Below are 25,839 nucleotides of genomic sequence, written 5' to 3'. Positions count from 1 at the left end.
TTACGTCTCCTTGAACCCCCTCTACCCTCAAAACCATAGATGCCAGAATAGCCATACCATGCTAAGATCCAGTGACTTTTATTTTCATGAGTGGGAGCTGAGGATCAGCTGTTAGATTCTGGGCCCAAGACACTGATTGCTGCCTGGCGCCCACTCTCTATACAGTCATTGACAGCAACCCCCTCATAGGAGGCTCCAGCCAGAGTCAAGGGCAACCTTTGAGCAGCCAGGAATTTCATAGCTGACTCTAGAAGGAAAAAAATAAAAGGAATTTTGTGGCTACAGGTCCCATTTCCTCAGCCCTCAGCCCAGCTGCTTTCCCAACTTACCCAGTTTTTGCCAGTGGCCTAGTGTATACTGAGGAATGCAATTCTGGGAAGAGGAAAGGGGATACAGGATAAAGTTTATTATTGATTTTCCAGGCCTTGGTTGACATACAGTAACAAATATACCTTGTATGCAAGGTCTACAACAGGGAACTGATAGGAATTTACCCCAACTCACCTTGTGTAGATGGACCAAACAGTGACTTGGTGGCTCCTTCAGTCCTAATTGTGTGGCAACTGCTTCTTGTGCCTGCTTCTGGAATAGCTCCTGAGATAAAACACAGCCACTAGCCTCCAGTGTCTGTAACCAGGAACCTCCTAACATTACCTGTGAAGGGAATATGGCACTGACCAGCTTGGCCTTGCCTACAATGGAGCATAAAAGAGCCCTTTGGAAAGCCCACTATACAACATGTCCTGCTCTCACAGTCACTCTGAGGCCAGGGGGGCTCCCATCCTGCTCAGGGAAAGCAACTGAGTCATACACGATTCCCAGGACACCTGGGTCTTCTGAGGATGGTACTAAATGTCCAAATCCCTGAAGGGGAAAAAAAAAAAATAAGAAGGAAAAACTCCATCTGAGGCTACACCTTTTTTTCCCCTCTATACTATACCTGGACAGGCAGGCGAGCTCCTCGGTACTGTAGGTTCACCACAGCCACAGACACAGCAGTGATGGTATTAAGGACTTGAGCCAGGGGAGCTGCCTCTGTAGGGAGCAGCTTGCTGAGTGCTGGAGGAGAACAGGCCTGATTCAGGAGACATTCATACTACAATTTTGTCAGCTCTCTTTGAGATTAGACTTCATAGGGATGATCAGCTTAGGGGCATGATGTGGTCCTTCTGGCCCAGGAAGAAACAGTTATTGCTTCATGCTTGTTGGGGAAAGGGAAAGGACTACTCCATTACCTGAAGCTGGAATGGCACTAATAATGTGGTCGGCTTCTAGACTACTATCCCCCAGAGACACCTGAGAAAATGAAAACATTTGAGAGACATAGCAATAATGAGAACTTTAAGGATGAAGTGAGATTTCTACTGTACTCTTCTCAGTTTCCTAGTGGCAGGAAAGACTGGGTGCCAACTCAGGATGAAGACACTGAATGATTGCATCATCTGCATAAAACTCACCTTAGGAAGTGGGCCAGAGGCCGGTGTGGCTGCTCTGGAATGTTAGGTGAAGCTGGGTTGTTCCTTCCTCATCTCTGATTCTCTGACCATTTATCTTCCTACTTTTGTTTGGCAATGCTGGGGATCGAACCCAGGGCCTCACCCATGCTAGGCAAGTGCTCTACCACTAAGTTATATTCCCCCTTCTCTGACCACTTATAACTACAACTTCTTCTTCTTCTTTTTTTTTTTTTACATTTAGCCTTTTTTAAAAAATATTTTTAATAGTTGATAGACCTTTATTTTATTTATGTATTTATATGTGGTGCTGAGAATCGAACCTAGTGCCTCACACATGCCAGGCAAGTGCACTACTGCTGAGCCCCAGCCCCAGCCCCTATAACTCCAACTTCTATCCACAGACTTGCATCAAAGGGGTCTCGGAGGAAGATCCACAAATAAGGCCCCTAGGAACCTGGGCTAGTCCATGAATAAATAACTATTTCCCCCCCAATTCTGGGGATTGAGCCCAGGGGTGCTCTGCCACTGAGCTATATCCTCAGCCCTTTTTATTTTGAGACAGGGTCTCACTAAGTTGCCCAGGCTGGCTTTGAACTTGTGATCCTCCTGCTTCACTCTCCTAAGTCACTGGGATTACAGGTGTGTGCCACCAGACCTGACTCTAAATAATTTCTAAGGCAAGGAAATGAGTAATTCCAATTCTACCAGACTTGGCCTGGCTGAACTACTTAAAGATAGAAACATTGATACAGGTTTATTACACTGCAGAAAATTACCTACCTTCCAGTGCCCTTCTGCTTGGAGAGAGAGCCCACATACTGGCTGACCTCTGCGAACACTGACTCCCCTACTAGTCAGGTAGGTGTCAAGGGTCTGGGGCAACGTCTCCATCCCTCCACGGAGTGACCATTGGCTCCAGCGCTCAGCCCGGGCCTGGCGAATAAGTGCTGAGTCTGGCTGTGGGCTCTGCCCTGAAGAAAAAGCAGCAGAAAAGAATCACCAAACTAACACCCCTTGCCTGACTCTGGCAGTCCTTAATATCTTCACTCTTTGAACCAATCTGCCCCTCACCTGCTCCCAGCAGGAGCCCCAGTATTACTGAACGATGGGTCTGCTCAGCTTGGAAGAGACTTGGAAAACAGGACCTGATGCTGAGCTCACGGCTATTGCCTGCAAACACTCCACGGCAGATACTGTCCATGGCTAGAGATGCCACCTTAAGAGTAAGACTGAGACTGAGAGGCTGAGGAATAACCTGCAGTGAATAAGCTTCCACTGCCCCTGCTTGGTAGGGAAGGATTTGAGTTTTGGAGATTAGTGGAGTATGACAAGAAGAGGGCATCCCAAATGACACAAAAGAGCCCCTAGGGGTAGGTCTGAGGGGGGGGGGGATTCTGAAGCTGGTTTAGGCAGGGAGAGGTTGGAGGCCTCTGAGCAGTGTCACCTCAGGTCCAAGACGGCGCTGGGCAAAACTGTGCACAGTCTCATCAGGTTCTTTGCCCCGGGGCTTGGTCAACTCCCTCAGCCCAGCCCAAAGCAGAGGTTTGGAGAAGGGGGGTGAAGGACGGAGTAGCCCCCTGTGTGGAGGAAGGCATAGTGAAGAGGAAGCCTCCTGTATTATCTTCCCAGATCCAGGGGCTTACTTCCATTCATTTGGCCCTTTTCTGCTGGAAGGGCTGACAGACATGGAGATGAAGAAATGGAAGGGCTGCGAGGAAGGGGCAAAACAAAAGGATGTGCAGTAAAGAGGTGAGGGTGTTACCTGAGGCCAGAAGGCAGGGGGTGCAGGGCACCATCTACATACAGGAACCTGTTCTGGGCAGCTGGGTGGTCTCCCCGGACAGGCAACACTTCTGAGTCCAAGCCAAGCTCAGAAATCTGCTCTCCACATATCCTCAGAAAGAGGAGAAACTAAGCAAAGGGTCTGGCCCACCAAACTCTAACCCCTTAGTAAAACCCCGCCTCTGCAATCTCTCCTTACACATTGCACAAGCCTCTCACCAGGAGCAGAGTGCGGGCTCCCAAAACTCCGGCTGGCCGAATTCCCCGAGGTCCAAGTTCAAAAATCGCACCACCGGGCCCTCTGATTGAACGGATCCAGCCTCCCAAACGCTTGCTACCCTCCACCAAGACTACCTGGCGACAAGAAGAAGCCACTGCAGTACCATCTGGAGCCGCGGGGCGTGGGGGTTGGGCGCATCCCACCGGCTAGGATCCACCCAACTTTTGTTGGAAATTAAAGAGTATTAAATGAGGCTACCTCTGGCACGGATGAAGTACTCACCTTAGGTGGACGTGGGGCTCGGCTCAAATGGTAACTGGCGGCCAAGCCGCTGATGCCTCCGCCCAGCACGACCACAGTCCGGCTCATTGGGAAGCTTGGAGAAAAGGGGCGACACTGACAGACACACTGGGAGGCACCCTGGGCTCCTGAAGCCCCGCTGGTTCCACGTTCCACCCTCGGCCACCCACTGATTTAGAAGAAACTAAGGCAGAGCTCGCGGATGGGTCGGTGGACAAGCGAGGTCTTCGCCCAGGGGCCAGAGTTCATCCACGAGATAGGGACAAGAGAAAATGAGGTAGAAGGAGGCAGAGGTACGGAAACCTCTCCCCGCCGGCGCTCCGCAGTGCGAGATAAGGGCCACGCCCACGCTATCTGCCCTCGCAGGGGTGAGTCGGCAGGCTGGATGCCGGAGTTTTGAGGAGCTCTGCTTCCCAAGCCTCTGGAGACACCTAATACTTGAGGTCCGCCAACCCCGCCCCCGACCCCTTTTAGGTCTCACGGACTCTCCGTCCACTCTATTCTGGCGGCATGCGGGGAAGCTTCTCTTCCCGGCTTCTGGATTGGTGGGTCCTGAAAGACCCCGGATCACAATCACCAATGAAAACACTGAGCCGGCAGTGACGTTACAGGCGGAGCGACAGCAGCTGTCAGAGTTGATTCTGTGGATAGAACTAGAGGTTGACCCGTTCAGTGCCAAGTTGAAGGGAGCTGTCGTAGCCGGGCGCTTTCCTCCCTAGGGCTAAGATGGCGAGTGCTGAATCCGGGAAATAGCATTCCACAGCTGAGGCTTCCCTGGCCCAGCTAGAGTGAGAACCCTAGAGGGATTGGCCCCAGGAGCTTTGGTTGTAGAGAGAATAGACGGGGAGACTAGGGGCCAATCCGTGGGGAGGCTGCTCCACAAACAGCTCCTTGATGTTAGCAACAGTCCGGGCCTACGGGAGCTAGGGCCGCCCGGCAACGTACCTAGTGTTTGTCAACAGGGGTTCTTGGGTGCCTCACCCTCGAGGGGCAGCCCCCATCTTCGGCAAAACCCGTCTTCCCAGTGTCTGCACCAGTTTCAGGCTTCCCCGCAGCTTCACGAACCTCAAGATTTGCCTGCCGCCTTCTCTCAATACAAAACCCTCACTGCTTGGGCACGCACGTCTTGGTCGTGCTCCACTCCCACCCCTCCTCCTTGGCCCCGAGGGCGCCCCACCTGTTCAAATATGGAGCTGGGTCCCAGGAAGATTTCAATTGGACCCAATTCTGTATTTCCACCCCCAAGCACAAATACAAATAAGAACATCACTTTTTCTTAATAAATTTATTCACAAAAAGTGAGATTGCAGAGGGTATGGGGGCTGTACATGGGCAGGGGCCTGATAAGCTCTGTACACAGGGCTGGGAGACAAGGGAGTCTCCAGTGGAAGGGTACTTTTTAATAAAAAAAATAATGGGAGCTACAACCACCCCCTCCCCCCTCCCCGATTAAAAAGACACAAAAATAGACGTCTCTGAGGTAAATGGGGAGCCTGGGGCTTAAGGGTGTTGAAAGGGTTTCACAGGTGCCGAGTTGGCTCCTGCATCAGTTGGTAGAACAGCACATAGCCTTCACTGGATGCCACTTGATTTTCACTTATAGGGGAGACACTAAGAAAAAGGGAGATGGGGAAAGAGTTGTAGTCATTCCTGTATATTTTATGTTTCCCACAAGACATAACCTCAGATAATCCAGCAAGAGATTAGGAAAGACCCCCACCACTCCTTTCACTGGGCCCTCTGCACTCCTGGGGTTACATGGAAGGGGAGGGTGTCAGGGCTGCAGTGGGAGTGGAGGCTGTTCTCACCGAGAGTCATTGTAGACATGCCAACCAGTCTGGCATCGGCACAGGGCTGTGTAGTGGCCATAGTGGACGCTGCCCGAGTGATTGCAGAGGGCATAAAGCTGGTAAACAGGGCTTCCTATGGGGTTAGAGATGATCCAGTTCTATAACCATAGGTGAGCCCCCCTCCTAAGCTCCTCAGGACCTTCCCCACCAGACTCACCTGCTTTGTCACTGGCAAAGTCCCCTAGGCTCAGTCGCTGCAGTGGGAAGTCTACACCTACTGAACTTTTCTTGATGGACCCTCGGGAGGTGGAGAATCGATTCAGATCTAAGCCCTGGTTAAGGAGCATTTGGGAGGTGGACGGTCTCTAAGGGGAACTGCAGCCCTAAATGCTGTCCCCTTTTTTCCCCCAAGAGAAGGCTGGATGGCAGGCTTTTCTAAGGAAAATTCAATTCCCAAATGGCCAGCCTCTGCAAATGTAGAGGGTGAGGAAAGAGAAAATGTATGGGAGTTATCCTAAGTGAAGTAAGAATTTGAGGATTAGGATATGGAGCACGAGGATTCGGGGGAATCTTTGTACTGTCAACTTTTTGGTACTTCGTGTTTTCTGCCGACATCGGTCACATACCTGAATAAATGCCAAACAGTGTTAAGTTAATGTGTTCTCTCCTCAGCTGGTTTTCTGACACCCCAAACCACACAAATTTAGAATGTTCTCCATTACTTCTGTATCCTCTGGGCCACATCCCTTTGCCCTTGGAGCACCGGGACACATCTGAGACCCCAACACGAATGCAGACATGTAATGGTTATTCCCCATACTAAGGAAACACGTGTACCCTTTTCTTCTTTTGGAGTTTCCCCAGTTCTCCCACCCTTATTATAGCCCTTGTGAACCTCCACATACTGGGGCATTCTCCGACTCTAGCTCTTCTTCCTTGGTGAAAAGGCTGAAACAATCTCGCAGAGACACTTTGCCCCCAGCAAATCCTTTCTGGGGGAAAAGGGGAAGTAAGGGTCAGCATGTTCTGAATTTTCTTTTCCTACTCTTCATCAATCTAGGCTTCAGTTATACTCTAGAGACCCACAGGGTTCCCGCCCACACTCTGGGGGTGGGTAGGTTTGGATCATAGAACCTGTGTTCCTTCCACCCCTGGAATCCTCTGGAATCCCACCTTGGGGATGGGCAGGGACAGGTCACAAAAAACCTCGAAGGTCGTGGAGCGATACCCACAGGCCTGGCACTTGAGACAACTTTTCAACTGGCCCACAAACAGGTCTAGACAGAAGCAAAGGGGCAGGAGAAAAAGTCATTGTTGGGTGCCTGACATGATTTCTTGAAATCTTGTCTCTTTATGCCCCTTTGCATGACTCTCCTTTTCTCACTATCAATACTCCTAACAAACTCTTCATACCATTTCACATCTTCATCATCCAGTTTTGTTCCTGTACCCCTTGACAGAATCAATTTTTCCCCCAAGCCCAAGCCCCAAACTAGTTTTTCCCCATTGCTTTGCCACATTTCATACCCACAATCTTGCTGTCCTCTCGCTCCAGGTAACGCTTCCACATTAAGTTGGCTCGATCATCATCACTACCACATAGATCAGAGAAGTAGGGAGCACTCATGAGACAGCAGGAAACAAGGTACCCCCAACACACTAAAATGATCCACAGAGCCCTGTAGTTCATCCACACCCCAACTCTGCCTCCAAATTTATCTAGTTAAAGTCAAAGGAGTAATTCAGGAAAATTTCTGGAGAAATCCAAGGTGAAAGAAAAGACTGGAACACATACCAGGGAAGAACATGCTGTCTTCCTCCATCTGGCTTCAAGCCCTTTTTATGTACTTTGTTATAATTATCCCCTCCTCTCTTGATTCTGTGATTCCCTAGCACTATCTTCTATCTCTTTCTGCACTCCTCAGCCTACTTCCTTTTTCTACTGCCACACTTCTTCTCAGAGGATTTTCTTTTTTAAAAATATTTATTTTTTAGTTTTAAGTGGACACAATATCTTTATTTTACATTTATGTGGTGCTGAAGATCAAACCCAGTGCCCCAAGCATGCTAGGCAAGCACTTCACCACTGAGCCATGATCCCAGCCCCTTTCAGATGATTTTCTATTCTAAAGCATTTCCCTGAACCCTACAGCTCTAATATTTATTTATTTGTTTATTTATTTATTTTTGGTGATACAGGGGATTGAACCCAAGGGCTCATGAGAGCTAGGCAAGCACTCTACCACTGAGTTACATTCCCAGCCCTATATCTCTAATCTTAACAAGCTCAACTCTGTGAAGGATGAACACTGTTGATAAACTATTGGGGAGAGAAGGGAGGAGAAGCAACCCTTACCTTAACTCGGGTTCTTCCAGTAGAGTCCCTCCTCGGCGAGGTGGAGAGGGAGCTGGACCATTGGCCAAGATTGGTGGAGCCCGGCGACCTCGTCTGTTGATTTCAAGATGCAGCCGCTCCATGAGGAGTTTCAGGAACTCCTGGGCATCCTGCTGGCTATAGCCAGACAGATAATATGGGAAACTGACCCCTTCCTTGTCCACAGACATTATCCCCTGCCCAGACATGGTTCCTACTTCCTGGATGGAGAACATCAAGGCTCAGAACAATGTTGCTGGGGTCCCTGCATTGCACTACCCGCAAGACATGACCAGAGAGAAATCTATACCCTCCAGCTCTCCCACCTGTATCCAGAGAAGGAGGGAACATATTTCTGGAAGATGGCTCGGAATCGAGTAGGATTCACAGCTTCACAGGAGTCAGGGTGCCAGAGGGCACCAATCACATCTGCAAAGGCTGTTGGGGTGAGATTGGGGAAGGGAAACAAAGGTTAATATCTGAAAGACGCAGGCAAAAGGACATCTGGAGGGTAGAAAACAACTGCTAGGAAAGTAGGCAGTGGAAAAAATGGATACAACTGTTAGACTGATGGGTTGGAGGCCTTGAGCACTGGCAGATGGACCTGCAAGGGGTTTGGGGAAAAATAAATAGAGGAAACAGAAGGAGTTGTCCTACCTTCAGTAAGCTCTTGGGCTCGGCCCCCTCCAGGTACCTCTTGCCGGAAGTCCCTTCGTAGACAGAAGTCTCGAAGAGGCCGAGTGCTGCTCAAACACTGTAGCACAGCATTCAGGAAGCACTGGGAAGCAGCAGAGATACTGCCATTATCTCTCCCGGAAACTCAGGAAAGCTTCAGTGCTCTCTTTCTACATGCCTTCCCCAATTCCCCAAGTTCTCTCCACCCCCAATATCATTTCACATTTCCTTTTAGAAAGGAGGAACAGAATGGCTCTTACTGTATTTCCCAGATTTCGGAGGCCAACATGACCAGAGCCCAGAAGCAGCGTATGATGAGCCTGAAATGTCAGGTACAGTCAGCAGTTTCCCATATATCCACTTTAATCTTCTAATAGCATGCTGCCTGCTGCCTCCCCCACCCTATACGTGCCCAAACTCTACCCTCTCCCTGTCTCCCTACCTCACTGGTCATGAGCAGTAAGCCCATCACAGCTGAGTGTACCACAGACTCAGCCATGGCTGTCCCACCTATTCCCCACTTACTCCTCTGCCCAGCTAGACGGCGCTGCAGCTCCTGGGGCAACTCCCCAAGCACTGGCATGGTTGCCCAGCTGCTCCTCACCCCCACCTTGCTACCTCCAAAGCCCCCTCCTGCCCCCGTGGCCCTTTCCTGCACCCTCTCTTGCAGGCACCAACTGCAACCAGCCTAGCTCACTTAGCTAGGGAAATGGGCAACCACATTAGCTCAGATGTTCTGAACCCACCCCTCTTCAACTCCAGAGATTAATTAGGCCTAGGAAGAGTCCTAAGAGAGAAAATGCAGTAAGGGAAAGGAAGAGCCTGGGGACCCAAAGAAGTATTCTAAATAGTTGGGTTAATTCCCTGGGGACCAAAATGGCACACCATGCTGGGGACTCACAGACAACCCAGAAAAGGGTTTAGAAGGGCCCAGAAGTAAGGGAGAGGAGAGGATCCATTGCTATAAGGAACTTAGGGAAAAAAGGGACAGGAAAATCACATGATGACAAGAAAGCTGGAGGCATAAAGGTATAGGAGCTTGGAAGGCCACGTGTGTTGGCAATTCCTCACCATCTTGTCATCAGAGTAGAAAGGCTCAGAGGGCCGGGCAGATATCATGTGGAAGGAGCCATGGGAAGTGGGGGGCTCTGTCCGTATGCTCAGCAGGGTCGGGGGTCCAGGAAAGCCCCCAAGACGGCGGAGAGAAGTGCTACGTCTCAAAGTGGGTGGCTCAGGCCGGAGTGCCAAGCGGCTCAGTGCAGCCCCCAGCTCTCCAGTGCCACGGTGCCCTCCCAAGGCAATCCCCATTGGACGTAAGTCCCCACTGCTCACAGACTTGGAACGGGCTAGGTTGGTCCGGGATGGGATGGGCAGAGCCACAGTTGGGGGTGGTGAGCCAGGCAGGGGAACCCCATGATCTGCCCGAAGGGGGCCTCTGGGACGAGGGCCTGAGGTCCGTCCCCGTCCAAGCTCCAGTTTCTTGAGCCGTTCATCAGGGGGACCTGGCCGAGGAGGCAAAGGTCTTAACATAGGGTTTGGCCCAGGGGCTGGGTTGCGGCGCTCCTTGCTGCGGGCCCGTGGGGCAAATTGTAGCTTAGATCCCACTCGGGGTTGGACATTGACAGGTGGTTCTCGGGTCCTGCCCAGGCGGTGCTCAGAGGCCTGGGGCATTGTGGACACCACAGGCTGGACCTGGGAGGAGAAGAGGCGGTCAGCATCTGAATTATGGAGGGAGATGAGACCCTAGGCTACCATATTAGTTTGCACATGCACTGAAGACACGAATCATGTCTATCAGATTAGTCATTATATTCCCAGGACCTAGGAGTGTTTGCCACGAAGAAAATACTTAGTAGCCCTTGAGTAAATAAACGAAGGAAAGGAAGGAAAGATAGCAGCTCATGACTTTGACCCTTTCAATACCCCCACTCTTTCCCTAGAGAACACAACTTTATTGAAAAGCCTGTGCTAAGTCTCTACTCAATTGTCTTAATAATCCAAAACTCATAAAAAGAGGTCTTATACCTGGCTAGTCAAGTGGGGTGTGCCCTGGTCCTGTGGTTAAATTCAAGTATGGATGCAAGAATAACTCCTCAAAAGACAGCATTCCACCCTCAAATCCCTGCCCCTCCGGGTTGCAAATGAAGCAAACTAAATGGGTGATTTGCGACCCCATTCCCTCCCCCACCTACGAGCTCCGACATGGTGTTGGGGCTCAGTGGTCAAAAGCTGGAGATGCAGGACGAACAACTCTTGACCCCTAATTTCTGCACCTCACCCACCACAGCAGGGTTTTACCCGGGTCCGCCCCCCTCGAGGGCAAAAAGGCCGAGACCGCTGATTGGCTACAGGGTCCGGCGGCGTATTCCCTGCGGTCTAGGAATGTTGTCCCTCCAGCCCAGTTCTCCCAGGCCCCGCAGGGCCCCACGAGCCTCGGCCTTTGTGGAGAACCCTCTGGGGTCTGGAGCACTCTTCCCTCAGCTTCCCCTCCCCCGCCATAACGCCCCGACCCGTACCTGTCCCCCTGCGAGGTGGCAGGGGAGGCCAGCCAGGGCCAGACTCCGGCTCAGGGTCACCCCCTCCTACCCCCGTGCAGCACCCCCGCCGGCCGGGCTGCAGCTTTAGCCGCAGCTGTTGCCCAGAGCTCTCCCGCCGCAAGGGCCGCCGCCATCTTTGTTGGTCCCACCCGGCCACAGGCCACCAGCTTCACAGTCTCTCAAGGCGCCTGCGCACCCACACTCTAAATCCTGCCTCCCCCTCTGCGTTTGCGTGAGCCCGCCCCCACGGCTCCTGGCCCGACACCATGGAAACGCTGCCAACTTTAGAGCCGCTAGTTCCCAGCCCTGCCCTGAGTGGTCTTTAAACCATCGCTCCAAAGCAAGTTCCAAGGTCCAGGCTTCTTTCATCCCGTCCTGTGAAAATTCAAGAATGGCCGCGAAGCTTGTAACACAGATCAGGGCGGGTGCTAGAGTGACAAGATGCAGGCCTGGGTCCAGACAGCAGACGACCAACAGAGAAGCATCTAGTACTCCACAAAGGGATAGGAAGATCCCTAGAGGGCAGGGAATGCTGGATCTGCAAAACCATTCTTCAACCTTCTTGCAGGCGTAAGCAGTAAGGAAAAGCATGGCATGCTGCTAAAGGACAAAGCAGATCTCAGCAGCAAGGAGAGCAGTCAGATTTTCTTTAATTCCCCAGCTCCTGACCAAAGCATACTCCATTCCCCACTTCCTCCCAACCTACTGTGTCTGTTCAATATGCCTCTGGTTTTAGCTGCTCACCTTCTGTTAAAAGCCACCAACGAAAACGACAGGTTACCATGGGAAGCAGCTTTATTGATGGGTTGTCAACAGAAATCAAAAAGACTATGTACTCATTTTCAGCTACTCCCTATGCCACCAGGATTGAGGCCTCCATTGCTCTACCTGGAAAGGGAATATAAATTGCCTCTTCATTTTCTAAAGCAAGTCTTTCCCCTCACTGTGCAGCCTAACTTAAAAATTCAGTGACAATACTGTGTGTGTGTTGTTTTCATCAATAATGCCTGCTGCAGTAACTTAGAAACAACCAAAGGTGGAAGAGCGATAGGGGAAAGTGATCAGATGAGTAAGAAGAGTGATGCACAAGAAAGGAACGTAGCCACTGTCCTGCCTCAGTGGCTGGATCCTTCACTGGTTGCATTTCTCTTTGTGCTGGATCACACCCTTCTGAATCAGATCAGGAATTTCCACTGCCAGCCATGGACCCAGCTGCAATACAAGGGAGACCCTGTGAGATTACTACCACCCAGTTAATGCCTCTTGTTCCATCAGAAGCTCCTTCCTGGAGAGAGATTCTGGGGGAACATGCCCAAGAGATATTACTATTACCTTGTTTACTCTCAGTTACTTTTCCAGGGCCTAACCCCAACACCTCCCCTTCCTATACCAAGTATACCAGACTTACCCCCAGGGCCATGAGATGAGCTAGTCCAAACTTGGGCACATTCCTGGCCCACAAGGGTTTGAAGTGATCAGTCAGGCATATTTTGCCACCCCTGTGAGAGGTATGAGAGAAAGAGATTGATATGCAAAATTCACCAAAATGCACAGCAGCCTCTGGGAACACAAGAAGACTACTAGTGCTCAGAACTAAGAACAAAGTCACCTAAGTACTTTGCCCAGGCTTAAATCTTCTAAGCGAGTAGACTCAGAAAATTTTCTGCCTTGAGAGTTCTTCCCTAAGCCCTTCTCCATCTCATTTTCAGTCCTACCTGTACATCTTGGCTGTTTTTCCATCCAGCTCAGGGACTGCAATTTCTGGAGCAGTAGTGGGATACGTGATAGGAATCTGGAGGAATTATAGAACCTTAATAAAACAGAATTAGGCTAGATAGAAACTACTCTAATCAAACACACATATTTCTTTTCTTTCTTTCTCTCTCTCTTTAATCTTCCCACACATTTCTTGGTTGAATTGAAATGTTCAGCAAAATTCCCCAGCAGCTTCGACATGCCAGGATTCCTGATATGGAGATTAAAAGCTATAACTAATGCTTGCTTCAAACCTCAACTTTCCCCTCCCATTTGTAAAGTTTTCTTTGGTTTCTTCAAGAAAGGTTAGCTTGTTAATAGTCTTCTGATCTCTCCCCTTCTACTAATCTTCATATTTCCCACTTCATCACACTTACATCAAATTCGATGTCAAACTCATATTTGAGGAGGTCATGGATGTACCAGCATTTTCCAAACCACCTGTAATAAAGACCAAACCTCAGTTAAATTTGCCCATCCCTCTCTTACTCAAATGACATCTTGGCTTAGGGCTAACCTGGGAGACTCATGCAGACAGGAGTTGGGGAAATCTGGGGCTATAGAATTGCAGATAGCTAACCTGACACAAGGCAGTTCCAGCAGTGGATTTTGGGATACCAAACTGCAAAAGCCAGGTAAGACTCCCATCCCCCACCTCCCAAGAGGGTATACCTACCGGGTACCTTCCTTGTTGGACTCCAGACGGAACCAATCATTGTCTGCATTCTTGTTGTTCTCCACATACTAAAAGCAGAGAATGAAATCTTTGAGGGGAAAATTGGAGCCACGGGCATTCCCTCTCCCCACAAAAGAAAACTATGATTACTTCTCTCTCAGTACGTTTACCAAATTTTTATGATGTAAGTAAAACTAAAGACAAGGCTACCCTGGTAAGTTGGGGACTTGCCCAGAGCAAATAGAAGACTTGGGTTCCATTCAATTTAACAGGCACAAAAGATGTAAAGATATCATCTGGATTCTTTTCTTATTTCTGATAGTATCTGCCCTCAGCCCACAACTCACCTTATGGTATACTCCCTTCCTGGAGGGCCTTAAGCAGTCCTGGATTCCACTAGCACCCACATGCTGATAACTACCAGATCTTTTATTTTTAGTCCAGATCTTTCCTCAGAAATTTGGACTTAAGTATACAACTGTATCTCCAAATTTCGACCTTTAATTTGAATATACCTGAAACCTGGCACTTCCACCTGGTATTTACAGTATTTCTTCAGACCTGTTTCTCATCCTGCATTCTCAATCTCAGGTTGAGGTGTTAGCATTCACTTAGTCACTGAAGCCAAAAATCTGGGAATTATCCTTGACTTTTTTGATACTGGGGATTTAACTCAGAGCCACTTTACTACTAAGCTATGTCCCCAGTCCTTTTTATTTTTGAGACAGGATCTCACTAAATTGCTTATTGCCTCACTAAATTGCTGAAGCTGGTCCCGAACTTGTGACCCTCCTGGCTTAGCCTCCTGTGTAGTTGGAATGATAGGTGTGTGTGGCACACATGCCTGGCTAGATATTCTTCAAATCTACCTCTCCTTTCTATTATGACCACACTGCCTCATTTAGATCGTCATCTTTCTTTCACTTGGATTAATGACAACCTCCTAACTTTTCTTCTACCTTTAACCTTACCCCGGGTCAATTGTATTTTTCTCTGTGTCACTGACCTACACCCAAATCTGGTCATGTTACTCATCAGCTTAAAATCCTTTAAAGGCATCCCAACACCTCCAAATAAAATTCAAACTAGAGTGATGGGTGGCACACACTTATAATCCCAGCTATTTGGGGAGACAAAGGCAGGAGGAAGGCAAGTTGTAGGCCAGCCTGTGCAACTTAGAGAGATCTTGTCCCAAAATAAAAAATAAAAAGGGGGCTGGGGATATAGCTCAGTCAGTAGAGTGCTTGCCTCACATGCACAAGGCCCTGGGTTCAATCCCCAGCACCACAAAAAAGATTAAAAATAAATGAAAAAATAAAGGGGGGGGGCGAAGGCTGAGGATGTCACTCAGTGGTAGAGTGCCCTAGGGTTCAATCCCTAGTACCACAAAATAAAATTCAAGTGCTCAAATCTATCTCTCCAGCCTTGTTTACTTCCTGCTTCTATCTGAATCTCTAGCAACTCTGAACTATTTGTTTCTTTATAAACATCATGCCACATAGAGCTTATATTCCTTTGCTTATGATGTTCTCATGTTTTAAGCATCCTTCTCCCACCCTTATGTTCTATTAGCCTTACTTATATTTTCCTTTAAATCTCAGCCCAAACATTACTGTTCTCAGGAAGCCTTCCTTGACCAAACTCAAGCTCGATTAGATATTGCTTCTCATGCTCTCAGACCATCCTGGCCATTTCTTTCTATTTAAACACTGTATGACATTGTTTCTGTCTACCACAGTGGGCTCCTCCTTACTCGGTTTTGTTTCCCCTTTTTAGACCCAAGGGACAATAATGATATTGAGATTTTACACACACACACACTGAATGAATACATGAGTAGGATATCTGCTGAGAACACTATGAAAGATTTTCTTCCCTTTCCATAATAGGAAGATTAGCTGATAAGATGGCTCATTTCTAACTATTTCTAAAATAGTTATCCAACTATTGTGTGCCTCACATTGGGTATAGAGAGACATTCTATCCAACTCTCTACAACTAACACCTACTTGAATTTTCAGTCCTAACGTGTTTTTCTTCGTTACGAGAATGAAAGAGGGAGCAGAGAGATGCGTTGGGATTTAAGGGCCCAACAAATACTTCTGACCACCACTTTTACATCCCCTAGGACAAACACCTGGAGCAGGAGAGACACGTCACCTTCCGGGTAGGTGTAAGCTTAAAATACTGATGTCTTTAGCTATAAGATATAGTCCCACTTTTACTAATCTGAGTCTTTCTTTCCAGCTTACTTCCCGTCATCCTTCCTAAACCACCCAGCCCAGCAAACCGTCCCATTTCTCTGAATTTAGAAGTTAAAATTAAAACCCGGAAGCGGCTTCCACACGGAGCCTATTTCTGAGAACACCTGATTACCTGCAAGCCCTTTGCTACGCGGTCGATCATAAAGCACAACTGACCCGGATAAGAGACTGGTATTCCTCCTTTAGTCGCTGCACCCACAACTCCCGATCTCGGGGTCCGGCATTAGTTTTCAGCACTGGAATCTCAGACACAACACGCCGTGTGGCCTCGTCCGCCATCTTGGGTCAGGGCGCAAGAGTAATGCGGAAGTGGTGTTGTCTGTAACTTAAGCTCAGGCGCCGCCATCTTTACTATGGGAAGAGGAGGAGTAGGGTTGCCTTAGACTTTTCTGAATGCAGTTTTTTTTTTCTTGTAAGGAAGACAAATTTGCTATCTGATTACCCGCTTGTGATGCGTCAGGAAGAACGAAATAGAAACGGATTGCTCTTTCCTGAATATGTCACCTATCACTAAATCACCAGAGACAGCTCGGAGAGGGACTTCCGTTCATGCTCAGAAGAAGCAATCAGGAAAAACGATCCCGGAGGCCTTCCCAAACCTGGAGCGTTTTTCCAACTTCAGGCTCTTCTAGGCACCGTTGTAGGAACTGCCTTCCTAAAACATGCAATTCTGCTTCAAAGCTTCCTTACCTTACATATTGTCCAGCTGAGTACCAGAGGCTAAAGCAGTTATCCAATATAAGTGTGTTGAACTCATAATTAAAAGAAACCATGCAAAATCAATGTATAATATACAGTCCCTGCCCTGAAGGATTAATATAATCGAATTAGAGAATTATTAGTAAGTTAAAAGGACTTTAGAAGTTACCAGAAGACTTGCCTTAGTCTATCCTAGAACAGGTATTCACTGGTTGAGCACTAGACATTTTTGGTAATTAACCAGTAAAGAATGTCTCTCTATACCCAATGTGAGGCACACAATAAGATCTCAGTCATCCTTTGCAAAAATTTTTTATCTTCAGTTAGTCTTAAAATTTAAACACATTAATTTTGGCTTTAAATATCTTAAGTGAATCAGTCCAACCTGTGGTAGTAATTCTAGATCCAATTCTATAATTCATCAAATTCTATAGTCCATCTATAAATGTGATGAGCATTCTGTATCTTGTCTAATTGCCCTGGCTGAAACTTTCAGTACAATAGTGCACACAAATGTTGAGAGTAGACATCTTTGTCTGTCCTTATGTTAGGGAGAAACTCAATCTTTCCAGTATGACATTAGCTGCAAGTTTTTTCATAGATATCTTTAATCATGTTGAGAAAGTTCCCTTGTATTTCTAGTGTTTAGAGTTTTGTTTTGTTTTTAAAGTCACAAATGGATGTTGTTTTTTTCCCAAATGCTTTTCTGTGTTCCTTGAAATGACAGTTTTCCCACCCCTATTTTCTTTTTTGTCTATCAGTTTCTTTCCTTTTCCCACTCTTCCCCCCCCCCCCCCCCCCCCCCCGTTTAGCACTGGGGTTTGAACCCAGGGATGCTCTTTGTTAAACCACGACTCAAAGTAAAGACCACCTATTCCAATTTTAAATCAAATTAAAGCAAGCTTGTAATTCTGGCCAGCCAGGACTGTCTTGTCAGAAATCCGTGGGTTAGAGGACAGTACCTCAGCTCTCTAGGAGCGTGGTTTTATAGCACAAAAAGTTTCAAAAGGGGGGGGGGGTGTATTGAGACTTACAGATAACAGGATTTTGACACGCAGATAGTAGGTTAATGATCTAAATGGTTCAACATTTCAAGTTAGGGAGTAAATTTAGATCCCAATACCAGAATTTATGAGGCGCTGCTAAGGTTTCAGAGAGGGCTGTTATCTGGTCAGGAAAAGCCAGGCATGGTTGAGTTCAAGGCACGGGCAGGCATTCCAAGCAAGTTAGAAATCGCAGTAATTTATAGTAAAACAGAAATTAACTTTTTGTGACTTTGTGATGAGATGGCTCCCAATCTTAAAGTGGAATTACGCTGGGTTTATCACTCTACCCTGAGCTACATCCCCAGCCCTTGTCTAAGTTGCCAGGCTAGTCTAAAACATGAGTCTCCTGCTTCAGTCTATTGAGTAGCTGGACTTTTTTTTTTTTTTTTAAGGTACTGGGGATTGAAGCCAAGGGGTGATTATACTGAGCTACAAACCCAGTTTTTGTTGTTGTTTTGTTTCTTTTTTTGACACAGGTCTAAGTTGCTGAGGCTGGCCCTGATTTGCAGTTTTCCTGCCTCAGCCTCCCAAATCACTAGGATAACAGGTATGTGCCACCTCTCTGAACGGCAATGACAAAATTCTTGGCATTTTAAATGAATTTAGAGTACTGAGCTTGGACACATAGTATTCCAGAAATCGGCAATATTACGTAAATGAAATCAGTGTCCCTTTAGATAAGTGGAGAAACAATGCTGCAAACATCTACATTTTCACAGAGGAAAATTCTAGATGGGGATTATGAAAGTCAAAAAACTAAGATTATTGATTCTTAGTAAAGTTTTAATGGTTATTAAAGAGTGATTTGTGGGGGTCTGGGAATATAGCTCAGTTGGTAGAGTGTTTGCCTCACATGCACAAGGCCAGGGTTCGATCCCTAGCACCAAAAAAAAAATAAATAAATAATGATTTATGAGTTGGGTGCGATGGCATATACCTGTAATCCCAGCTACTTGGGAGGCTGATCTCAAGATCTCACGTTTTAGGCCAGCACGAACAATTTAGTGAGACCTTGCCTCAGAATAAGAAACAAAAAATGGTCTGGGAATGTGGTTCAGTGGTAGAAGGCCCCTGGGGTTAAAACCCCAGAAACACACACACAGTGATTTATTAGCAGTAAGATTAAAAATCAACGACCTCCAGAATCCCTCAAAAATGGTTAATTACCATATGACTTAGTCCCCCAAATTGTCAGCTCTACCTTTCCTTCAAACCTTTTGCAGGTATCCTTTGCTCAGCCTACAACACTCCTGTGGCTCAAGGTGGTTGGCCTCTTGTCTTTCAGACTGCACCTCCTTAAAGAGAAACTTCCACTGATTATTAATTTTTCTGTCACAACATTCTATTCTTTTCCTTCATAGCACCTATCTCAATTTAGAATTTTATATTTGTATGCCGAAGTCCGGCTGCTGGGCAAAATAACCGGGGGGTGACGAATAACTTGTGTATGTTGATACAGCAGGAGTAGGAGCTGTTTATTGTAGGACAGGAGGGGTATTTATGCATTCCACACAGCTTATCTAATTAACATAAACTAGATACATCAGTCAACCAATAAGGAATCTCCACACTTAATGGCTCGCTGGCTTTACTTCACAAACCACTCCCTCTGGCATTTTGCCAGGCGCCATCCAGATTTGTTTACAGACTCTAACATTTGTACACCCATGTAGATGGTGAGCACCACAAAAACAGACCTTATCTGTTTTGTTTACCACTGATTTTCTTATGCTATATGAGTATCACAATAAATGCTTAACATATATTGACTAAATAAATGACTCCCTCCCCCTTTCCTTGGCAGTAATGGGGATTGAGCCCAGGGATACTCTACCATGGAGCTACACCCCCAGCTCTTTTTCATGTTTATTTTGAGATTCTGAAACAGGATCTGGGTTGCTGAGGCTGACATGGAATTTGGGATCCTCCTGCCTTGGCCTCTCTAGTTGCTGGTATTACAGGTGTGTGCCACCACACCCAGTTAATTTTCCTTTCTTGCCAATGTAACTAGATTAGCAGATGAGAACATCATAGAGGCAGTATACCTTGCTTTCAGAAAAATCTGCCAGTTTTTCTGATATTATTTAAGAAAAGTGGAAAAGAAAGAGTTAGAATATAAGGTAATTTTTACTTAATTGAACAACCAATCAAAGGAAAATTAAATTCTAATTAGCTGGTGAAATTGATGAGACAGGGCTGTTTTTATAATGACTTTTAAAATAATCACTGTCTTGGATCAAGTCATCCCCATGGGGGCAGCATAGAGTTGTTGATAAAAAGCATGTTGAATTGCTGAAACGTGATGAAAATTGTTTATATGTATATTATTTAAAAATAATAAACAGATAATATTTTCCAAGTACTAGGCCCTGTGATAACACTTTATATACATTATTTAACATAAATAATACTTCTGAGGTGGATATTATATTTCCTCATCTGAGAAAGGAAGCTGGGTTAAGAACTTGCCCAAATTAGTGCCAGAGCTGGGAATTAATCAAAGGGAACAAGTTAAATAGACTTTTGGATGGCAGATCATTAGGATTCAACAAACGAATTTGGCCACTATGCTTCCTTTCAGGAGCAAGGAGACACCAGAAAGGCTTACAGCTAGTTTTGAACATTCACTGAAATTAGGAGTTGGTATGATGCCTGAGTTAAAATGAGTAACTGGAGCAGCTTAGTTAATGGGAACGAAAAAATACAGCAGATTGGCAGGTTATTAAGTCGCTGTAGGACAACATTCGAACAAAGCCCAGGGCGGGGGATGTAACTCAGTGGTAGAACACTTGCCTAACAAGCACCAGAGCTTGAGGCCCTGGATTCCATCTTCAGTACCACAAACAGAATTAAAGAATAAAGTCCAAGCCTGGGGGAGTAGCTTGGAGGTAGAGTGCTTGATTAACATGTGAAGCCCTGAATTCAATCCTCAGCAAAGTGGGGAGAGTGGGAGTAAAGCCCTGGCAGAACACAAGGATCAGAATGTGCATGGAAGGGTCATGAAACTACTTGTGACAATGAGCTAACAGAATACAGACTTCTTTAAGGGAATGCTTGGTATGAAAAAATATTAATTCTGGTGAAGCAGAGAAGCAGCATAGACTGATAGACTGGGACAAGTAGATACAAAACAGGACTAACAAACTGAAGTTATAGAGAGATTTTTCTGGCTAGGCAGTGGTGTGTGCCTGTAATCCCAGTGAGAGGGCAGGATAAACACACAAGGCAAGAAATTAGGTTTTTCTTTTGACTATACAGATCATGTATAGTATAAGCCAAGGAGGAGTAGTTGTCTGGCTTCGGCTAACAAAAAACCCAAAACGGTGAAATATTTTTCTCAGTAATGAGCATGAGTGTCCACCTTTATGTGGTTGCTCCTTGTTAGTACTTACTCCATTCCACTCCAGGAAATCTGCTCAGCTCTTTACTGGCACAATGATCTCAACCTGGGTGCAGTGAGCGGTGCAAGCCTGTATTCCCAGAGACTAAATAAATTATCAAATGAAGGCTGGGGTTGTGGCTCTGAGGTAACACACATCTGGGTTCAATCCCCAGTACACAAAAATAAATAAATTGCCCAAGTCCTCTGTAAGTTTTGAGGGACACATTCCCCTTCCATACATCACAACTACCTCTGACCTGATAACTATTCCTTTAGGAAGAACTAATGAGCAATCTGCAAGGAAAGGATATAGGGGAGATTGTTTACAAAGGAAGTTTCAGTGGCTATAGAGGGGAAAAATACTCAGAGGTGGGGAAGAAATTTTTGATTTTGACTTTTTGTTGTTTTAGGTGCCAGGGTTTGAACTCACAAGCTGGTGCAAGCCCACATTACACCCCTGAGTTCAACCCCAGCCTCTGACTTATAAATGAATTATCTCTTCCCTTCAACCTTCTAGAGACTGTTTATTTTGCCAGTCATATAGGGATGGCAGAGTGTTAGCCTTATCTTTGCTACCCATTGATACTTTTAGGCTATTGTGTTTCCATCCTTTTGCAGAAAATCTTCTTTTTTTGAAATGTGTGCTACCTGGCTTTACTTTCCTTCAGCCGTCCTCCTAAGGACATTGGCACCTACCCAATGATGAATTTTGTAATCCCTCTCACCCCTTCATGGCATATTCTTCTCCTAAGGTTTTTTTTCCCCCCTAGAGTAGTACAACATTTATGATCATCCTGGGTGGTTTTGGGGAAAACCCATTAAATATGTGGTTAGTTCTTGGCCTTCTTAACTTCAACTTATACTCCTGTTTTCAAGTTCTTCACCATTTCTTTCTTTTTGTGGTACTTGGGATTGAACCCAGGGGCGCTTTATTACTGAGCTACATCCTTTTAAAAAAATTTAGGGTCTTGCTAAATTGCTAGGCTGGCCTTGTGGTAAGAACTATGGCATCAGACCCAGCTGGTGTCAATTTGAAAATCCACTGCAAGATTGGAACTGGCAGACATGAAGGATAAGGTGGAATAGCAAGGAGGCTGGATTGCCCAATGGCTCTTGGGGAGTTTTAAGATCTGGAGTTGACTCTTGTGATGATCTTCAAGAAACCTGTGTTTGGAGCTAAAAACTCCTTCCCTATTTGTGGGAAGCCATGTATGAACCGTGGGTGCACTGAGTGATGTTCGAGCTATTAGGCAAGGAAGCTTGGTCTTGGGAACTCCCAGGCTGAACCCCCTGATGTGAGAATGCTCATACACGTTGGCACCCACTTCTAGTTCACTGCTCAAGTTCAAGCACAGCCTGCTTGTCCTCACCCCTATCCTGTTTTTTTGTGAAGAAGCTCCTTCAGATCCCTTTTGCCTCCTGAAGATGGATGTAACTTGCCAGATGCCAATCAACCCCTTTATCACAAGATCCCTGCCACACACCCCAGGAGCAAGTGCCAAAACAAGACTCCTCCCACTGAAACCTTATCCCTGCCTTTGATGTACTCCTTCTTTTTTTTTTTTTTTAATCATATTTCACAATGATGTACTCCTTCTTAAATAAAGAATCAGGAGCCCTTTTTCAGTTCTTCAGTCCCAGTTCCTATCAGGACTGGAAGACCCATCAGGTGCTCCACTTTTTAAATCTAATCTTTGTATTTTTTTTAAAAAAAATCTTTATTTATTTATTTTTATGTGGTGCTAAGGATCGAACCCAGTGCCTCACAACGCGAGGCAAGTGCTCCACCACAGAGCTACAGCCTCAGCCACGGCTTTATATTATTTCTTACTAATTATTCCAGACTTTTTATTTTCCCTGTGGCTCACACTGGGCAGGAACCTGCTCTGTTGGGGTGCTGGTCACCCAGTCATACCTATGCATACCATGAAATGCATAGGTATGTTATGCATACCATGCATAACTACCTCTTTTGGGGGTCATGACACTTGACAGTTTCTACTCCCAGTTTTTGTTTTCCCTTATTTGCTTTTTCTTTCTTTTTTATCCTTTATTCCGTCTCCCCCCACCCTCCAGTACTAGAGATGGAACATAGGGGACTTTCTACCACTGAGCCACATCCTCAGCCCTTTTATTTTGAGACAGTCTCAATAAACTGCTAAGGCTGGCCTCAAAATTTGTGATCCTCCTTCCTCAGTTTCCTAAATTGCTGGGATTACAGGTACGTGCCACCATGCATGGTTTCACTGTTCCTTTTCAAAGATTCTCCAAGAGTTTTTCTACTTGTGCCTTAAGTGTTGGAATTCCTCAGGACACTCCTCTTAGCCTTCCCCTGTTCTCTGGGAAGCTTATCCAAATCTATGGCTTCAACTACCACTAAAATGTTGATGCTTCTAAATTTCTGATTATGTCAGAGGAGTTTTGAAAAGTAATTTTTTTTATAAAAAATAATATACGTACAGAGCAAAACAAATTCAAATGGTAAACATGGACCTAAAATGAAAAGCACAGCAAGGTATGGTGGAATGTACACCAGTAATTTCAGCTAGTGGGAAGGCTGAGGTAGAAGGATCACTAGTTTGAGGACACCCTGGGAATCTTAACAAAACTCAAAATAAAAAATAAAAAGGGCTGGGGATGCAGCTCAGTAGGGAGGAGTGCCCCTGGGTTCAATTCCTATTACCACATAAATAAATAAATAGATAGATAGATAGAACCAAAAGTATAATTCTTTTCTCCCAGGCCCACTCTCCAGTTAATTTTTTCTTCCTATGCATGCTAGGCAAATACTTTATCACTGAGTTATATCTCCTACCCAATGATGAATTTTGTAATCCCTCTCACCCCTTCATGGCATATTCTTCTCCTAAGTTTTTTTTTTTTCCCCTAGAGTAGTACCAATAGAGGTTGCCACTCCAATTTATTTTATTTTATTTTTATGTGGTGCTGAAGATTGAACCCATAGCCTCATGCATAGTAGGCTAGTGCTCTACTTCTGAGCCACAACCCCAGCCCTCTCCTAAGTTTTAAATCTATATATTCAACTGCTCTTAGGACATTTCCATCTAACTGTCTCACAGTTACCTAAAAGTCCTTTGTTTTGGGAATTATTCTTCCGGCAACATCCTACAGCTACCCTCCTTTTCACAGTATCATGAAAAACTGTGTGTATACACTGTGTCTTCCCAGTTCAATCTTGTCTCTACCCCACATATCTATAAAATAGCTTTCTCCTAATTTATTAAATAACCTTGTTGCATAATTCAATGAACACATTTTAGTCTACCTGACTTTTTTCTTTTTCGGTGGTGGCACTGGAGATTTAACTCAGGGGTGCTCTCTTACTGAGCTGTACCCTAGCCCTTTTTATTTATTTAGACACAGGGTCTAAGTTGCTGAGGCTGTGGTCTTCAACTTGTGATCCTCCTGCTCAGACTCCCAAATTGCTATGATTACAGGTGCACACCACCCTCTCCTGCTTCTGTTGCTTTATTATTACTATTATTTTTCTGTTACTTTTAACACATTGACAAGATTGCTAGACACTCTGCCGGTTTTCTTCTTTTCCTATTTTTGTCCCTTCTCAGTGTAGTCTCTTCAGCTTTCTTCCCTCAACACATCCCTCAAATGCAAGTATTCTTCTCTCGAGGTTATCTTATCCACTCCCATGGCTCCAACAGCTATCTATATGCACACAAACACATCTCAAACCTTTTGGGTCTAATGGATATCCCACAAGCACGTAAAAGTCATTCTAGCACTCCAAACTAAAAAGAAAATGGAATCATCATTATCCAGTTATTCAAATCGTAACATTTATATTCTCTAATCCAATATATATCCACACTACGCTTTTTTTTAGAGGACACAGTACTATTGTTCTCTTCACCTGTAACTTTTCTCCTACACCCCATCATTCGCATTGCAAGCCTGTTTTGTTTTTGATTTTGACGCTGAGGATTGAACCCAAAGCCTCACGTATGCTAAGCACCTACACACTAGCACCCCCTACACCACTTTTTTAAAACTCAGATGACTTTCAACTCCTGGGCTCCTTCCTCAGCTTCCCAAGTAGCTGGGTCTGCAGACTCGACTCACCATTCCCGCACAGGCAAACAGTGATTTTTCTAAAATCCAAATGTAACTGGTCACCCCCTCCGCAAAGACCCTTCAAAGGCTCTTCATCGCCCTTAGGGCAAAATCAACTTATAAGGCCTTGTGTAATCCAGTCCCTCCCTTTCCTTACTGCTTTTTTTTTTTTGGTGGTGGTGCTGAGAGTTGGACCCAGGGCCTCGTGCATGCAGGGTAAGCACACAACCAACTGAGCTATATCCCTAGGCCCTTAGTGCTTCTTCCTTTAGCCCTAGCAGGCTGTGGGCAGCTGCAGAACGTACCTGCGCCACCTCCCCCCGACGCTGCCCGCCTGCCCCAATCAATTCCCAACAGTCCTTCACCATTCGGCTCAGGCGACACTTCCTTACAGGAAGCGGGTGTTCAAAAGGCAAATGATGAAAGAATGAATTCCGAGAGCGCGTCTGGGCTGCGCTTTCTGCTACAGTCCGGGTTTACAGAACGTCCGGGTGACCAGGAAGCTCAGAGCAAAGGTCAAATCCAGATCTTGACCCTTCACCCGAGTTCACGAGGCAATCCAACCCCCGTGCTATTCCGCCCTTATGTGTCATGGCTGCCAGTCCCAGTCTTTCAGTGGGTCTGGAAGTCCACACCAGCCAGCTCGGGCGCCACCAATGTTTCCATACTCAAGAATGCTACAGTTCCCCTCCCTTTACTACCGCCCCAAAGCCGTCGTCAAGAAAAACCTGCGTTGCCAGCTTGCCCCAAAGTAAGATGGCTGCCAGCGTCTATTCTCTCCTCCGAACGTGAA

The 25,839-nt window shown here is 46.2% G+C and overlaps 3 protein-coding genes across 14 annotated transcripts; all 3 read right to left on the bottom strand.

The window, feature by feature from the left end:
* Positions 1 to 62: 62 nt before the first annotated feature.
* Positions 63 to 4,494, bottom strand: Ppox (protoporphyrinogen oxidase). Of its 4 annotated transcripts, none has more exons than XM_046428927.2 (12): positions 3,742 to 4,494; positions 3,439 to 3,593; positions 3,220 to 3,351; positions 2,902 to 3,034; positions 2,529 to 2,673; positions 2,238 to 2,428; positions 1,236 to 1,296; positions 941 to 1,059; positions 754 to 864; positions 505 to 654; positions 330 to 372; positions 63 to 247 (listed from the first exon to the last, which is right to left on the bottom strand). In XM_046428927.2, exons 1-12 carry the CDS (start codon positions 3,826 to 3,828, stop codon positions 105 to 107), a joined length of 1,470 nt encoding a protein of 489 aa, XP_046284883.1. In that variant the 5' UTR covers positions 3,829 to 4,494; the 3' UTR covers positions 63 to 104. The 4 variants fall into 4 exon arrangements, with proteins under 4 accessions (XP_046284883.1, XP_046284885.1, XP_046284886.1 ...); XM_046428929.2 differs by having other exon boundaries at positions 3,220 to 3,335; positions 3,459 to 3,593; positions 3,742 to 4,422; XM_046428930.2 differs by lacking the exon at positions 3,742 to 4,494 and having other exon boundaries at positions 2,902 to 3,133; positions 3,220 to 3,444.
* A 531-nt stretch (positions 4,495 to 5,025) lies between these two features.
* Usp21 (ubiquitin specific peptidase 21) lies at positions 5,026 to 12,006 on the bottom strand. Of its 7 annotated transcripts, none has more exons than XM_046428920.2 (13): positions 11,880 to 12,006; positions 9,670 to 10,290; positions 8,859 to 8,918; positions 8,581 to 8,701; positions 8,250 to 8,361; positions 7,906 to 8,061; positions 7,077 to 7,141; positions 6,684 to 6,826; positions 6,455 to 6,541; positions 6,097 to 6,175; positions 5,767 to 5,874; positions 5,568 to 5,682; positions 5,026 to 5,370 (listed from the first exon to the last, which is right to left on the bottom strand). In XM_046428920.2, exons 2-13 carry the CDS (start codon positions 10,267 to 10,269, stop codon positions 5,280 to 5,282), a joined length of 1,737 nt encoding a protein of 578 aa, XP_046284876.1. In that variant the 5' UTR covers positions 10,270 to 10,290; positions 11,880 to 12,006; the 3' UTR covers positions 5,026 to 5,279. The 7 variants fall into 7 exon arrangements, with proteins under 7 accessions (XP_046284876.1, XP_046284878.1, XP_046284875.1 ...); XM_046428922.2 differs by lacking the exon at positions 11,880 to 12,006 and adding an exon at positions 11,115 to 11,852 and having other exon boundaries at positions 7,906 to 7,998; XM_046428919.2 differs by lacking the exon at positions 11,880 to 12,006 and adding an exon at positions 11,115 to 11,850.
* On the bottom strand, positions 11,913 to 25,522 carry Ufc1 (ubiquitin-fold modifier conjugating enzyme 1). Of its 3 annotated transcripts, XM_046428950.2 has the most exons (7): positions 25,352 to 25,476; positions 15,987 to 16,181; positions 13,567 to 13,634; positions 13,268 to 13,331; positions 12,851 to 12,927; positions 12,544 to 12,634; positions 11,913 to 12,347 (listed from the first exon to the last, which is right to left on the bottom strand). In XM_046428950.2, exons 2-7 carry the CDS (start codon positions 16,107 to 16,109, stop codon positions 12,267 to 12,269), a joined length of 504 nt encoding a protein of 167 aa, XP_046284906.1. In that variant the 5' UTR covers positions 16,110 to 16,181; positions 25,352 to 25,476; the 3' UTR covers positions 11,913 to 12,266. The 3 variants fall into 3 exon arrangements, with proteins under 3 accessions (XP_046284906.1, XP_046284907.1, XP_046284909.1); XM_046428951.2 differs by lacking the exon at positions 15,987 to 16,181 and having other exon boundaries at positions 25,352 to 25,522; XM_046428953.2 differs by lacking the exon at positions 25,352 to 25,476 and having other exon boundaries at positions 15,943 to 16,083.
* Between the last annotated feature and the right edge of the window lie 317 nt (positions 25,523 to 25,839).

The sequence above is a fragment of the Marmota monax genome, unplaced genomic scaffold, assembly GCF_021218885.2.
Source record: "Marmota monax isolate L192 unplaced genomic scaffold, Marmota_monax_Labrador192_F-V1.1 WCK01_AAM20220418_F8-fsc00145, whole genome shotgun sequence".
NCBI lineage: Eukaryota > Metazoa > Chordata > Mammalia > Rodentia > Sciuridae > Marmota > Marmota monax.
This window is presented reverse-complemented; position numbering and strand designations above follow the sequence as displayed.

What these genes read in the sequence shown, in the direction of transcription:
- Ppox (XM_046428927.2), bottom strand. Translation starts at nt 3,828, where the DNA reads ATGAGCCGGACTGTGGTCGTGCTGGGCGGAGGCATCAGCGGCTTGGCC. An exon ending in GAGCTCGCCTGCCTGTCCAG is followed by an intron (nt 865 to 940) that starts GTATAGTATAGA and finishes TTTCCCCTTCAG; the next exon opens with GGATTTGGACATTTAGTACC. An exon ending in AGGCCACTGGCAAAAACTGG is followed by an intron (nt 248 to 329) that starts GTAAGTTGGGAA and finishes TTTTCCTTCTAG; the next exon opens with AGTCAGCTATGAAATTCCTG.
- Ufc1 (XM_046428950.2), bottom strand. Translation starts at nt 16,109, where the DNA reads ATGGCGGACGAGGCCACACGGCGTGTTGTGTCTGAGATTCCAGTGCTG. An exon ending in TCCAACAAGGAAGGTACCCG is followed by an intron (nt 13,332 to 13,566) that starts GTAGGTATACCC and finishes TCTTTATTACAG; the next exon opens with GTGGTTTGGAAAATGCTGGT. An exon ending in AAAACAGCCAAGATGTACAG is followed by an intron (nt 12,635 to 12,850) that starts GTAGGACTGAAA and finishes TACCTCTCACAG; the next exon opens with GGGTGGCAAAATATGCCTGA.
- Usp21 (XM_046428926.2), bottom strand. Translation starts at nt 11,097, where the DNA reads ATGGCGGGGGAGGGGAAGCTGAGGGAAGAGTGCTCCAGACCCCAGAGG. An exon ending in AGCCCAAGAGCTTACTGAAG is followed by an intron (nt 8,362 to 8,580) that starts GTAGGACAACTC and finishes TCACCCCAACAG; the next exon opens with CCTTTGCAGATGTGATTGGT. An exon ending in CTTTGCCAGTGACAAAGCAG is followed by an intron (nt 5,683 to 5,766) that starts GTGAGTCTGGTG and finishes CTAACCCCATAG; the next exon opens with GAAGCCCTGTTTACCAGCTT.